This window comes from Rhinoraja longicauda, chromosome 7, assembly GCF_053455715.1.
Source record: "Rhinoraja longicauda isolate Sanriku21f chromosome 7, sRhiLon1.1, whole genome shotgun sequence".
Taxonomy (NCBI): Eukaryota; Metazoa; Chordata; class Chondrichthyes; order Rajiformes; family Arhynchobatidae; genus Rhinoraja; species Rhinoraja longicauda.
Window position 1 is genome coordinate 61,707,426 of NC_135959.1, and position 14,776 is coordinate 61,722,201.

The 14,776-nt window shown below is 43.8% G+C and overlaps 1 protein-coding gene across 2 annotated transcripts in view; it reads right to left on the bottom strand.

Moving 5' to 3' along the window:
• Positions 1-13,088, bottom strand: part of slc36a4 (solute carrier family 36 member 4) — a 236,323-nt gene extending 223,235 nt beyond the window's left edge. For both annotated transcript variants that reach the window (XM_078402705.1, XM_078402706.1), the window contains exons 1-2: positions 12,652-13,088; positions 2,654-2,777 (exon numbers count right to left, since the gene is read on the bottom strand). In XM_078402705.1, coding sequence (XP_078258831.1) covers positions 2,654-2,777; positions 12,652-12,673 — 146 coding nt within the window. In that variant the 5' untranslated portion in view covers positions 12,674-13,088. The remainder of the gene's footprint in view (positions 1-2,653; positions 2,778-12,651) is intronic.
• Between the last annotated feature and the right edge of the window lie 1,688 nt (positions 13,089-14,776).

Consider the following 14,776-nt stretch of genomic DNA (forward strand, 5'->3'; position numbering starts at 1 on the left):
ACAAAGAAAGGACTACTGTACATTATCTCAACTCTTTCCTAGCACTGCCCTAGTATCAGATGATGGGACCGGTCAAAGTCAGCATAGATTTATGAAGGGGAAATCATGCTTGACAAATCTTTTGGAATTTTTTGAGGGTGTAACAAGTAGAATGGATAAGGGAGAGCCAGTGGATGTGATGTATCTGGACATCCAAAAAGCTTTGATAAGGTCCCACACAACAGATTAGTGTGCAAAATTAGAGCACATGGTATTGGGGGTAGGGTATTGACACGGATAGAGAACTGGTTGGCAGACAGGAATCAAAGAGTAGGAATTAATGGGTCCTTTTGCAGGCAGTGACTAGTAGGGTGCCACAAAGCTGTGCTAGGAGCCCAGATGGTTACAATATATATTAACGATTTAGACAAGGCAATTAAATGTACCATCTCTAAGTTTGCGGATGAGCTGGGTGGCAGTGTGAACTGCGAGGAGGATGCTATGAGGCTGCAGGGTGACTTGAATAGGTTGCGTTGTGGGCAGAAGCATGGCAGATGCAGTATAATGTGGACTAATGTGAGATTATCCACTATGGTGGCAAGAACAGGAAGGCAGATTATTATCTGAATGGTGTCAGATTCGGAGAAGGGGAGGTGCATTGAGACTTGGGTGTGCTTGTACATCAGTCACTGAAAGTAAGCCTGCAGGTACAGCAGGCAGTGAAGAAAGCCAATGGCATGTTGGCCATCATTGCAAGAGGATTTGAGTTTAGGAGCAAGGAGGTCCTACTGCAGTTGTACAGGGCCCTGGTGACACCGCACCTGGAGTATTGTGTGCAATTTTGGTCTCTTAATTTGAGGAAGGACATTATTGCTATTGAGGGAGTGCAGCAGAGGTTCTCCAGGTTAATTCCCGGAATGGCGGGACTGACGTATGATGAAAGAATGGGTCAACTGGGCTTGTATTCGCTGGAATTTAGAAGGATGAGAAGGTATCTTATAGAATCATGTTAAATTCTGAGAGGATTGGATAGGGTAGATGCAGGAAAAATGGTCCCGCTGTTGGAGGAGTCCAGAGCCAGGGGTCACAGTTTAAGAATAAGGGGTAGGCCATTTAGGACCGAGATGAGGAAAAACATTTTCACCCAGAGTTGTGAATCTGTGGAATTCTCTGCCACAGAAGGCAGTGGAGGCCAATTCACTGGATGTTTTCAAGAGAGAGTTAGATTTAGCTTAGGGCTGAGGGAATCAAGGGATATGGGGCAAAAGCTGGAAAGGGGTACTGACTTTGGATGACCAGCCATGATCATATTGAATGGCGGTGCTGGCTCGAAGGACCGAATGGCCTTCTCCTGCACCTATTTTCTATGTTTCTATGAAAAGCTTACTTGTGTTCTGAGATCGTGGAAAATTTGAACATCTTTGCAGCCGAGACAACAACCTACAGGTGTTTACAAATGTACCTATCACTTTGTCATTCTTTCTTGACTTCCCAACCTTGATAGAGGTTTTTAAAATTTTGAGAGGGACAGACAGAGTTGACGTGGGTAGGCTTTTCCCTTTGAGAGTGGGGAAGATTCCAACAAAGGGACATAGCTTCAGAATTGAGGGACAAAAGTTTAGGGGTAACATGAGGGGTAACTTCTTTACTCAGAGGGTGGTGGCTGTATGGAATGGGCTTCCGGTGGAAGTGGTGGAGGCTGGCTCGATTTTATTATTTAAGAGTAAATTGGATAGGTATATGGATAAGAGGGGATTAGAGGGTTATGGTCTGAGTGCAGGTAGATGAGACTAGGTCAGGGAGAGTGGTCGGCGTGGACTGGAAGGGCCGAACGGGCCTGTTTCCGTGCTGTAGTTGTTATATGGTTATATGGTTACAAGTTCACAACTCCTATGAGTAGAATTAGGCCATTCAGCCCATCGAGTCTACTGTGCCATTCAATCATGGCTGATCTCTGCCTCCTAATCCTATTTTCCTGTCTTCTCCCCATAACCCTTGACACCCATTCTAATCAAGAATTTGTCCATCTCTGCCTTAAAAATATCCACTGACTTGGCTCCACAGCCCTCTGTGGCACTGAGTTCCACAGATAAACTACCCTCTGACTAAAGAAGTTCCTCCTCACCTCCTTTCTAAGAAAGCACCCTTTAATTCTGAAGCTATGACCTCTGGTCCTAGACTCTCCCACCAGTGGAAACATCCTTTCCACATCCACTCTATCTATGCCGTTCATTATTCTGTAAGTTTCAATAAGGTCCCCCTTCAACCTTCTAAACTCCAGCGAATTGAGGCCCAGTGCTTCATCACATGCTAACCCATTCATTCCTGGAATCAATCGTTCTTGTAAAGCCCCTTTAGACCCTCACCAGAGCCAGCACACCCTTCCTCAGCTATGGGGCCCAAATTTGCTCACAAGAGTAACCTTCTATCCCAAAATGTCTCCATCTCTTTTGTGAACAAGTGCATTAAAGAAACTCTACAAAAATACATTTAAGCCAGAGTCCAACTCTTGACAAGCTGCTATGTAAGGTGCAAATTGAAGATTGCAAGTGCCGAGAAATGGCAACCTAAAATCAAATTAATCCTTCCCTCAGAAAAAGAGAACACAACTGTATTTCCAAAGAAATGGTATATTAAAAAAAAGAAATAATAATTTAAGGTAACAAGCACTTACGAGATGCCCTGTTCATCCCCGGTTTGCCTCAAGTGTAAACCTGTTAGTTCAGATTCCTGCTCTTCATCTGACATTTCCTCAGAACTATGAGTCTTTTCGATAAGAGGATTCATAACTTCCATGTCTGCAATATCAAAATGCACAATTTTGTTATTAACACAATGTTTGTGTAATATGGATTCCAGTTATAAGGCATACACACTAAAACAGAAATACTGCGGGTCAATTTGTCATTCATACTTAAAGGCAAGGTAAGTTTATTTATATAGCACATTTCATACAGCAATGGCAATTCAAAGTGCTTTACACAGAGCATAAAAAATACAGAACAAGAAAAGGTAGGAAAATACAAATAAGAGTAATAAGATAAATAAATAATGGTTAAAAGTAAGATTAATAGAGTAATGGGGGATCATGACAGAAGCCTCCTCGTGGCGATCCCCCGGAAAAGACGACACGATGCACTCTGTGACGTGTCAGGCGACCAATTCTGTCAACATGTTGGACAACCACAGGAGCTAACGTCTTCTGACACACGAGCGAACGATAGAGTAATAAAATTAGATAAAAAGTAATAAGATATTAAAAAGTAATAAGAATAGACCAAAAGTAAGATATATAGAGTAGTAAGAATCAAAGTGCTAGTCATAGACACTGCAGAACATGAAGGTTTTAAGCCTAGTTTTGAATATATTTAGTTTGGGCCTGTTTGAGTTCTTCGGGGATATTATTCCAGATGCACGAAGCAGAGTGACTAAAAGCTGCTTCACCGTGTTTTGTTTTTACTCTTGGAGCATTTAATAGACAGGTCCCAGCTGACCTAAAAGGTCTAGTTGGAATGTAATGTGAGAGAAGGTCTGATATGTATTTTAGTCCAAGACCATTAAGTGATTTGTAGACAATTAGGAGAACTTTGAATTCGTCTCTGACAGACTGGTAGCCAGTTTAGAGATCTGAGAATTGGTGTAATATGTTCAAATTATTTAGCTTTTGTTAAGACTCTAGCAGCGGCGTTTTGGACGAGCTGCAGCTTGCGAACAGCCCCTTTAGATAGGCCTGTCAGAAGGCCATTACAATAATCAAGCCTATTCAAAATAAATGCGATGATGAGCTTTTCAAGGTCTTGTTTAGTTAAAATCAGAAATATATTTCCAACTAGATATGCTTTTCTACATCAAACAAAAATAAGCAGAACAGAACTCGAATCTTTTGCAAATGAGCAATGAAGTGATCCAATTCAATTTTTTTAACAAAAGACATGGCCAAAATTCATGTCAACAAGATGTCATACACGTTGTGTTGGAGAAATTTGGAAAGAGGAAAGATTGGAAAAGTGTGATAACATACGACTAGTGTGAATAGGTGATCGATGGTCAGCATGAACGCAGTTTGCTTCTTACGTGCCTTTGATATTTTCCCATTTACGCTTTATCCAATAAAGAAGCAAGACCAACTGGGCTTGTAAATACGGTGCATTGAATTGAAAAGGTAGTACCAAAAAAAAAGCTTCAAAGACACATGACCTAATACAAACATGTCCAGAAGAGCACTGAAAGAGTAAAAATAAAAAGGAAATAAGGCCAGCAAAGGATGGATGGTCTGATAAAACTATTGGCAAATAAAATCATTTTACTGCAAATAAGTTTTAAGCAAATAAAGTGCAGAAGATAATTAAAGAAAAAGCAGGACCTATTAGGTTCTACAAAAATAACCTTTGTGGGCAGAGAATGAACACTTTGTAACTGCGTTCTGCAAAAAGATTGACGTACATATTGCAGTAAGGGAAGATGTGGAAATGGGTGGAATGAACAGTAAAAAGAGAAAATATTAACAGGATTTAGCATATTTGGAAGTGGATAAATGACCACACCTGGAAAATATACCCAAAACTGTTCAGACCTGCTTCTTCCCTATAGTTATCAGGCTTTTGAATCCCCAATCACCTCTTTGACACTAATTCTCTAATGACATTGATAGTTACATCCTCTTGTGTATTTTTAATCAATTATTGGCATGCTCGAAGTATCATCAACAAACAATACAAAGTTTCTCCAACTCCTCTGCCTCAGTTTTCTTCTCATCCTTGTATTTTTATTATTATAATTTAAATGCTTTGTATTTAGAGAGGTGCCCCAAAGTAGACTACACATCCACAGAACAAATTTGCAACACCCATGCTTCAATTTATTATTTTACTGCAGCTTTGCGTTCCAATTTGTGATGAATGCTAAAATGTATGAAGGAGGAGCAAGGAAAGAATCGTTTGCAAGTAAATTAATTTCTTGCTGATGGACTGATCTGGAATTCCAAAATGAATGCACCTCAGCCCCTTCAGTAGAATAGCACTGATGGAAAAGAATAGCATTAAAGCTGCCACCAGTTCCATACTTAACCTATGCTGAATGCATGCAGTCAGAAGAAGGGCCCTGACCCGAAACGTCACATATCCATGTTCTTCAGAGATGGTGCTTTGATCATGGGCCAAATTACACAGGGATGAGCAGATGCCCAGTCCTCCAAGTTTGGATATTAAACTGTTAAGTTTCAAGAGGATACGTTTGTCCAAGTAATCCAATGCAGAGTACAGAGCCAGCAAGCTCACAAACCTGTTGAACTATTGTTGGGGTAAGTGAATTATTGTGGGACCAGGTCCTTACAAAGGCAGGAGTTGATAAGTGCCATAACCAGCCTCTTGAAGCACTAATCACCACAAACGTTAGTGCCACCAGTCATTGAGGCATATCACCTCTCTCCTCTAGGGCACCAGAGGAGAGAGGTGATTAACAAGGGGGGATTAACGGGTCCCTTTCAGAATGGCAGGCAGTGACTAGTGGGGTACCGTAAGGCTCGGTGCTGGGACCACAGCTATTTACAATATACCTTAATGACTTAGATGAAGGGATTAAAAGTAACATTAGTAAATTTGCAGATGACACAAAGCTGGGTGGCAGTGTAAACTGTGAGGAGGATGCTATGAGGATGCAGGGTGACTTGGACAGGTTGTGTGAGTGAGCAGATGCATGGCAGATGCAGTTTAATGTGGATAAGTGTGAGGTTATCCACTTTGGTGGGAAGAATAGGAAAGCAGATTATTATCTGAATGGTGTCAAGTTAGGAAAAGGGGAAATACAAAGAGATCTGGGTCTCCTTGCTTATTAATCACTGAACGTAAGCATGCAAGTACAGCAGGCTGTGAAGAAAGCGAATGGCATGTTGGCCTTCATGACAAGAGGAGTTTAGTATAGGAGCAAAGAGGTCTTTCTGCAGTTGTACAGAGCCCTAGTGAGACAACACCTGAAGTACTGTGTGCAGTTTTGGTCTCCAAATTTGAGGACGGACATTCTTGCTATTGAGGGAGTGCAGCGTAGGTTCACTAGGTTAATTCCCGGAATGGCGGGACTGTCGTATGTTGAAAGACTGGAGCGACTGGGCTTATATACACTGGAATTTAGAAGGATGAGAGGGGATCTTATTGAAACATAAGGGATTGGACACGCTAGAGGCGGGAAACATGTTCCCTATGTTGGGAGAGTCCAGAACAAGGGGCCACAGTTTAAGTATAAGGGGTAGGCCATTTAGAACGGAGATGAGGAAAGACTTTTTCACTCAGAGTTGTAAATCTATGGAATTCTCTGCCTCAGAAGGCAGTGGAGGCCAATTCTCTGGATGCTTTCAAGAGAGAGTTAGATAGAGCTCTTAATGATTGCGGCATCAGGGGGTATGGGGAGAGGGCTGGAACAGGGTACTGATTATGGATGATCAGCCATGATCACATTGAATGGCGGTGCTGGCTTGAAGGGCCGAATGACCTACTCCTGCACCTATTGTCTATTGTCTGTATAGTTCCAGTTAAAGCCATCTTTCACTTGCACTGCTAATTTAGTGATGCTGCAAAAAAAGCTGATAATGTGGTTTCCTGCACCTCACTGAAGTCAAATTTAGAATGCACTAGAACCAAGAGTCCAAACCACTCCTGCATTGGTGCAGCACCCTTTCCTCCCCCACTCCCCACTCCACTCCCCCTCCCCTCCTTCCCCCCCACTCCATCCCCATCAACCCCCCTCCTACCCTCCCTCCACCCCCTCCCTTCCCCCTTCCCTTCCCCCCACTCTATCCCCATCAACCCCCCTTATCCCCCCTCCTCCCCCACACCCTCCCTCAACCCCCCTCCCTCCATCCTCCCCCCTAGGAGATAGATTTACACGTTAAAATGTGAATAACTAAAAATATAACACAAATTTAAATGAGACTTCTTCCATTAGCACCAAAAGGACAGTGGTGAGTGTGGTGGGCCTAAACTTGTCGTGCTATCGTGTACCATTTTGGCTGCAGTTCAGGAACAAACAAACGAGTTTTAGTATATAGATGACTACTTTGTGTTACTCCTTTTAGTCAGTGGCACGGTCCCCAGCTTTCAGCTTTCTGTTCACTAATTCTTCAGTCTCCCCCATTTCAACCTCTACCATAGTCTTTTACTGTCATGAGAAAGCACAACAATTCTTGACATAGAATTCAATAATTTTGGTTAACTAGCCATTCCAATTTGCAGCAGAACAGGTCACATCTGATGAAAGGTCTATCAACTGAAAAGTTAACCCAATTGTTCTTCCCACTGATGATACAAACTTGAGTTTTTACAGCATTCCGTTTTGTTTCAGATTTCCTCGTTTGGTTCTCCCCAGTGCCTCTCTCCATTTTAATTTATCTCCTTTTTACATCCATCTACATAGAGCGACTGTAATTACCAAGACATCATCACCAGACCACAGCAAGCAACACCTCCACCCATGACCACATGACATTTGGTCTTTCATCCTATGGCAAAGGTGTCTTGGTCCTCTCCACCTTCTCAGCAACTTTAAAATGTTGTTTTAACGGAGGCACAAGAAACTGCAGATGCTGGAATCAAGAGCAAAACACGAAGTGCTGGAGGAACTCATTGGATCATGATGCATCTGTGGAGGGAATGAACTGATGACATTTTAGATCTGGACCCTTCTTCAGACTGGTTGGAGTTAGGGGAGAGAAAGCTGTAAAAGAGGTGGGGGTGTGACGAAGCCTGGCAAGTGATAGATGGATACAGACAAGGGCTTGATTGCTACATGGATGGAGTAAATAACAAAGACTAAAAAGCAGACAAAAGGGTATCAGATTAGGAGATAAAAGTGATATGTAAAGGCAGAGGGAGGGATATGGGTAGAAGGGGACAGGGAGGGGGATAAAAGAAAAAATGGGAATCTCATAAATAAGTGTATGAAGGAGGGGAAAGGAGAGGCAGAAGGAATGCATGCGGGAGGGCACATGAAAGAGGGTAGAGTAGACAGTACTACCTGAAAGTGGAGAATTCAACGTTCATACTGTTGGGTTGCAAGCTGCTGAAACAGAATACGAGGTGCTGTTCTTCCAGTTTGTGTGTGGCCTCATTGACAGTGGAGGAGGCCATGGACAGAAAGATTGTTATGGGTATAGAAGGGGAGTTAAAATGGGTTTTCAACAGACTATGCTGGGCAAAGCACCAGTGCTTGGCAAAACTGTCGACTAGTAAACTGTTGGTCTCGCCAATGTAAAAGAGGCCACATTTGGAGCACTGAAAGCAGTAGACGAGGTGCATATTATCCTCTATCTCATCTGGAAGGTCTGTTGGGGTCTCTGAATGGAAATGGGAGAAAAGGTGTCGGGACAGTTGTTACATACCCTGCAGTTTTAGGGCAAAAAAACCTGAGGAGGGGATGGATTGAGTGGGAAGGGATAAAGAAACCAAGGAGAACCAACTTCTACATCCACCACATCATTCTCTGACATTTCCACCACCTCAGTCACATCCTCGCATCCCCACCCCTATCCTCTTTCCAAGGAGATCACTCCCTTTTTGCACATGGATTGCTCTCCCGCTGTGGCGGGAAGACCCCTCACCCATGTCTCCTCTGTGCTCCACAGATCTCCTCTTGCTCCCACTCCCTGCAGGTGGAACAAGGATAGATCCCTTGGTCCTCGCCTTTCTCTCCACCAATCTCCGCATCCAACATAACATTCTCCGAGATTTCCACCACCTTCAATTCTCACCACCAGTCACATCTTGCTGTCCCCACCACTTTCCACTCTCCCTGCCTCGGCATCTCCTTGGTTCGCTCATTCCTTTCCATCAAGCCCACCCTTCCTCAGGTACTTTCTCCAAAAGATGAAACACCTGTTTCTACACTTCCTCTCTCACATCCATCCAGGAACGCAAGCACCCCTTCCAGGTGGGACAGATGTTCACATGCACTACTTCCAGCCTTGTGTACTGCGCTCAGTGTTCCCGGCATAGCCTCCTTTACATCGGCAAGACTTATCATAGCCTAGATAACCATTTCGCCAAACACTTGCATTCTGCCGATCAAGGCCCACTGGATCTCCCAGCTGTTAACTATTTTTAACCCCTTCCCATACCAACATTTCAATCCTTGGCCTCCTCCATTGCAGACGTGGGACCACACATAAGCAGGAGGGATAGCATCCCACATTCCACTTGGGTAGCTTACAACCCTAATGGCATAGAAACATAGAAGATAGGCGCAGGAGTAGGCCATTCGGCCCTTCGAGCCAGCACCGCCATTCAATATGATCATGGTGGATCATCCAAAAACAGTACCCCGTTCCTACTTTTTCCACATATCCCTTGATGCAGCTAGCTCTATTAGAGCTATATCTAATTCTCTCTTGAAAAGATCCAGTGAATTGGCCTCAACTGCCTTCTGTAGCAGAAAGTTCCAGATTCACAACTCTCTGGGTGAAAAAGGGTTTCCTCATCTCAGTCCTAAATGGTCTACCCCTTATTCTTAAACTGTGACCCCTGGTTCTGGACTCCCACAAAATCAGGAACATTTTTCCTGCACTTAGCCTGTCCAATCCCTAAAGAATTTTATGTTTCTATAAGATCCCCTCTCATCCTTCTAAATTCCAGTGAATACAAGTCCAGTCGATCCACTATTTCATCATATGTCGGTCCAGCCATCCGAGAATTAACCTGGTGAACCTAAGCAGCACTCCCTCAATAGCAATAATGTCCTTCCTCAAATTAAGAGACGAAAATTGCACATAATACTCCAAGTGCAGTGTCACCAGTGCCCTGCACAACTGCAGTAGGATCTTCATGCTACTATGCTCAAATCCTCTCGCAATGAAGGCCAACATGCCATTTGCTTTTTTCACTGCCGGCTGTACCTGCATGCTTACTTTCAGTGACTGATGTACAAGGACTTGTTACACCTCCCCTTTTCCTAATCTGACACCATTCAGATAATAATCTGCCTTCTTGTTCTTGCCACTAGTATCACATTTATCCACATCTGCCCACTCGCCCAACCTATCCAAGTCACCTGCAGCGTCACACTGCTGCCACCCAGCTTTGTGTCATCCGCAACTTGAAGATGTTAGATTTAATTCCTTCGTCTAAATCGTTAATATATATTGTAAATAACTGGGGTCCCACTGGCTCTCCCTTATGAACATTGAATTCTCCAATTTTAAAAAATAACTCTCCCACAACCCTCCCCCCCCCCCCCCCCCCCCTTCCCCCCTCCTTTTCTCCTCCTATGTATATTCATCTCCCAACCCAGAGTCATGGTCAGTCATAGTCTTACAGTGTGGAAACAGGCCCTTCGGCTCAACTTGCCCACAACATATCTCAGCTACATTCGTCCCACCTGACTGCATTTGCCCCATATCCCTCAAAACCTGTCCTATCCATGTATCTGTCTCAATGTTTCTTAAACATTGTGATATTACCTGCTTCAACTACCTCCTCTGGCAACCATCTTTGCTCTTTACAACACCACCCACTTTTGTGTCATCTGCAAACTTACGAACCATGCCATGTACGTTCTCATCAAAATGATTGATATTGATGACAAACAGCAATGGGCCCAGCACTGACCCTGAGGCACACCACTGGTCACAGGCCTCCAGTCCAAAAAGCAGCCTTCCACCATCACCCTCTGCTTCCTTCCATTAAGCCAATTGTCTATCCATTCAGCTATCGCTCCTTGAATTCCATTGGATCTAACCTTTCAGAGCAGCCTAGCACGCGGAACCTTCTCAAATGCCTTACTAAAATCCATGTCTGCCTTCATTTACACCTGTCGTACAGTTCTGCCTTCATTTACAGATGTCGCCCATTTCCCTTTTATTCCTCCTCTTTCCCCTTCCCCCTTCCACTGGGCTTATATTTTATACCTCTTCTCCCCTTATCTGACATCCATTAGTCTCATTTCACCTCTGGCCTTTGTCATTTATTCCATCCATCTGTCAATCAAACACCTCTCCCCCTCACCAGTATCCACCCATCACTTGCCAGGCTTTGTGCCGACCCCATCTTTCTTTTCCATCTTTCTCCCACCTACTCCAATCAGTCTGAAGAAGGAACTCGAGCTGTGACAATTCCCTGCACATATGCTGCCCAAAATGTTTTCTCAGCTTATCAGCTCTGATAGTAGATCAACTCAAAACAAAAAGCTTCTCTCCAGATGCTGCTTGGCCAAGTATTTCCAGCATTTGATTTTGTTTGAAAACTTATTACAAAAAGCAAATCTCCAGCTAAATTTTTTTTTTTTTTTAATTCACGACAAAATGACAATAACTGATTTTCAAATGACCTGGCCCCATACTTTAAAAAGCGCACCACTCCCATAAATTATTTCATTATAAATAACTGAACCTAACTGCCACTTTACGTGTTTGCTTCATGAGGAAGCGGCATCCTACTTGCTCTTCCCCCTACCACTCTCTCACAACAAGGTTGCTTCTAAAAATGTGCAAAGTTTCTGAAACAATTCCCTTTTGTTTCTGTCTAACTTTCAGACTGACAATGGCCACTTTACACTGACATTGACCACTTATTTCTAAGTTATTTCACTCAGTGTTCATGTTGTTCCATTTTGATTTCCGTAATTTTGTTTATTGTGCAATTACTCACATGCAGATACTGTTCGACCACACTTTTTAAATTAGGATTACAAGGTATTTTTATTGGTCATACCTGCACATAAAACTCACGGATCTAAAGGGTTTATTTCAGATTAAATCGCAATTTAGACAATTGGTTCATGAATTTTAAATGGGCATGTTGTGTGTTCATCAAGAACAAATTACTTAAATGATTATAATGAAACAAAAATGTAAGTGATTCTGCTCTTAGTTCATCAAGAACACACTTTCAGCAGAATCATTTGAATGCCCTTGCCTTGTGCTGCCAGTATTGTTGACAACAGGACTATTAAAGTTTCCCAAGCAGTAATGAAATTGATGCTTCGCATTTGGAAACTGCAGCCGGTTTCAATATAAAGATATGTTTTGTTCCGCGCCCGACCTTGTCAATGCCAGGCTGCTTCCATCCATGAACACATTCACTCTCTCTCTCTCTGGAGTGAGCTGTGGCTGCAGCGTGGCGCCATTGCTGGGCTCCAGAATGTTGGCCCAGGAAGGCAGCTCAGCCCAGCTGCCCTGAGCTGGGCCACAACACTCTCCCACCTCTCTCTCTCTCTCTACCTCCTTCCTTCTCTCTCTCTCTGCCCCTCTCTCTCTCTCTCTGCCCCTCTCTCTCTCTCCCTCCCTCCCTCCCTCTGTGCCCCTCTCTCCCTCTCCTTCTCTCTCCCTCTCTCTCCCTCCTTCTCTCTCTCTGTGCCTCCTTCTCCCTTTCTCCCCCTTCTCTCTCTCCCCCCCTCCCTCTGTGCCTCTCCCCCCTTCTCCCCCTCCTTCTCCCTCCCCCTTCTCTTCCTGCCTCCTCTCTGCCTCCTCTCTCTCTGCCTCCTTCTCTCCCCCTCCCTCCTTCTCTCCCCCTCCCTCCTTCCCTCTCTCTCTGTGTCGCCTTCTCCCTCCCTCCTCTCTCTCCCCCTCCTGCCCCTTCTCTCTCTCTCCCCCTCCTGCCCCTTCTCTCTCTCTCCCCCTCCTGCCCCTTCTCTCTCTCTCTCTCTCTCTGCCTCCCTCCTCTCCCTCTCCCTCCCTCCTTCTCCTTCACTCACCGATCTCCTCCCGGGCGTCCATGGCAGCGCCGCGCCGCGCCGCGCCACGTCACGGAGCCAAGTTTGCTACAAATAAATCCCGGGCAAGGAAACGGCGAGCCGGGCGATGCAGAAGGAGGAAGTGCAGCGGCACAAGAGGCTGCGGATGCTGCAATCTGCAGCCGCCGTCATTACATTGATCTCAAAGTCGAATCGAGACCCCGCTGCCGACAGTCGCCCAGCAACGAACCCAACCGGAGATGTTCTGTCGTGTTCCCTCCCAGGATCAGTCAATGAGGCAGATTCACATCGATAGATAGAGGCGAGACTTGCAGGAAATAGCCATCTTCATTTAGTATTCTTTGCAATACCGTGCAGCTCTCCTTGCATTATTAATCACAGCCCCGGCCTCACTAATGTTCGCGTTGCTGGTACCATTACCCGCCCACAACATTCATTGCCCGCAACCAGGGCAAAGCATGCGCAAGCTGCTCCTGCTTATGAACATGCGCAGTTGCAATCTGTGCTCAGTTATAAAGTTCACAAAGTGTGAACTTTGCAGCCAGAGGGAGGCTCTCAATCATAAACATCGCCTATCCATGTTCTCAGAGATACCTACTGAGTTATCCAAGCATTTTGTCTTTGGTGTAAACCATTCTATCTTTGGTGTAAACCAGCATCTGCAGTTCCTTCCTACACAATAACAAGGTTTTGTCCATGGTGCCAATTGAAATGATTGAACTGTTAATAATTCATTGTCAGATTAGCACAATGGCATGGGGGACCTGGTGTGGGGGGGGGCTGCCTTGAACAAGGGGGGATCTCAGCGTGGGGTGGGAGGGAGAATGAAGGGACCAATATTATTTAAAGAGTAATCTTTGTACTTTTGTCACCTTTGCGGCGACTCTTTTGTGCACTTTGTACGCATAAACAAAGAATTTTGCTGTACCTAGGTACATGTGACAATAAAGCATCATCATTATCAATGGAAGAAAGCTTGCTATTACATTTAGCAAGTAGCATATCACTGTTTTGAAAAGTATGATTGTAATGGAACATAACTATAATGCATTCCACAACATACCTCTCAAAAAAGCACTATTACAAATTAGGGATAGAAAGGGTTCTGCAATTATAGCAATGATGATTTTTTTTTTTAACCAGTGACTCATTTTTCACAATTTTTGTCAATAAATTCACACTTCCTTGACACCGCACTTTCCTGAATGTCTCCCATGTTAAAAGGTCTCAGAAGGTTGGGAGAGGTGGGCTTGCTCTCATCGGAGATGGCATAAACTCAATAGCCTCCTTTTCTGCTGTAACTACTCTATGATTCTAGATATTTAATTACAATCATACTGCATAGACACATATCCATATCAATCAGTGATAGATAGAACACTGGTCTGTCGCTTTTTATGCCTCTTGATTCAAGCGCTGGTCTAAATATTTAAATGTTGTGACAGTACCTGCCTTTGCTATCCACACAGGTGGTGTGTGCCGGGTTCCAACCAGCCTCTGGGTGAAAAAAAATCCTCCTCAGATTCCCACTAAACCCTTACCCTAAACCTATGCCTCCAATTCTTAGACCTATGCTATGCTGAAGTTTTTTTACTATCCACGTCAGGTCCACTCTCGGCCTCTTCCGCTCCAAGGAAAATAACAGATTAATATCCAACATCTCCCCATAACTGAAATGCCCTATCCCAAGCAAAATCCTGCAGAATTAATAATAATATCCTGTGACATCCTGGATTCTTGGACTTACTATCACATCCCAATTTATGATAATGAAAATTTCCTGCCATAATTTAGGCTAGCAGGAGAGAGAAATATTAGGATAGGAGTCTGATCTGTGACAAAACATGGTAAGATTTTAGGATGTCAGATATGCACTATGATGTTTTTAATCAGCTATATTGCATGAAAATAAAAATGCGTGTTATTAATTATACAGGTTCCTATATCACATTTCTGAAAGTTTTACAATAAGTAGGGGAATTGCTGCAAGAATGGTTTAACATGCTGCCTTCATCTCACATCTGCCTATGCTCAGTGCATTAACATACTCTTCATGTCACAATTCAAGCAGGTCTTCATTGATGAATACGATAATTAAACAGAAAATCCAGATGAAATTGCAAAT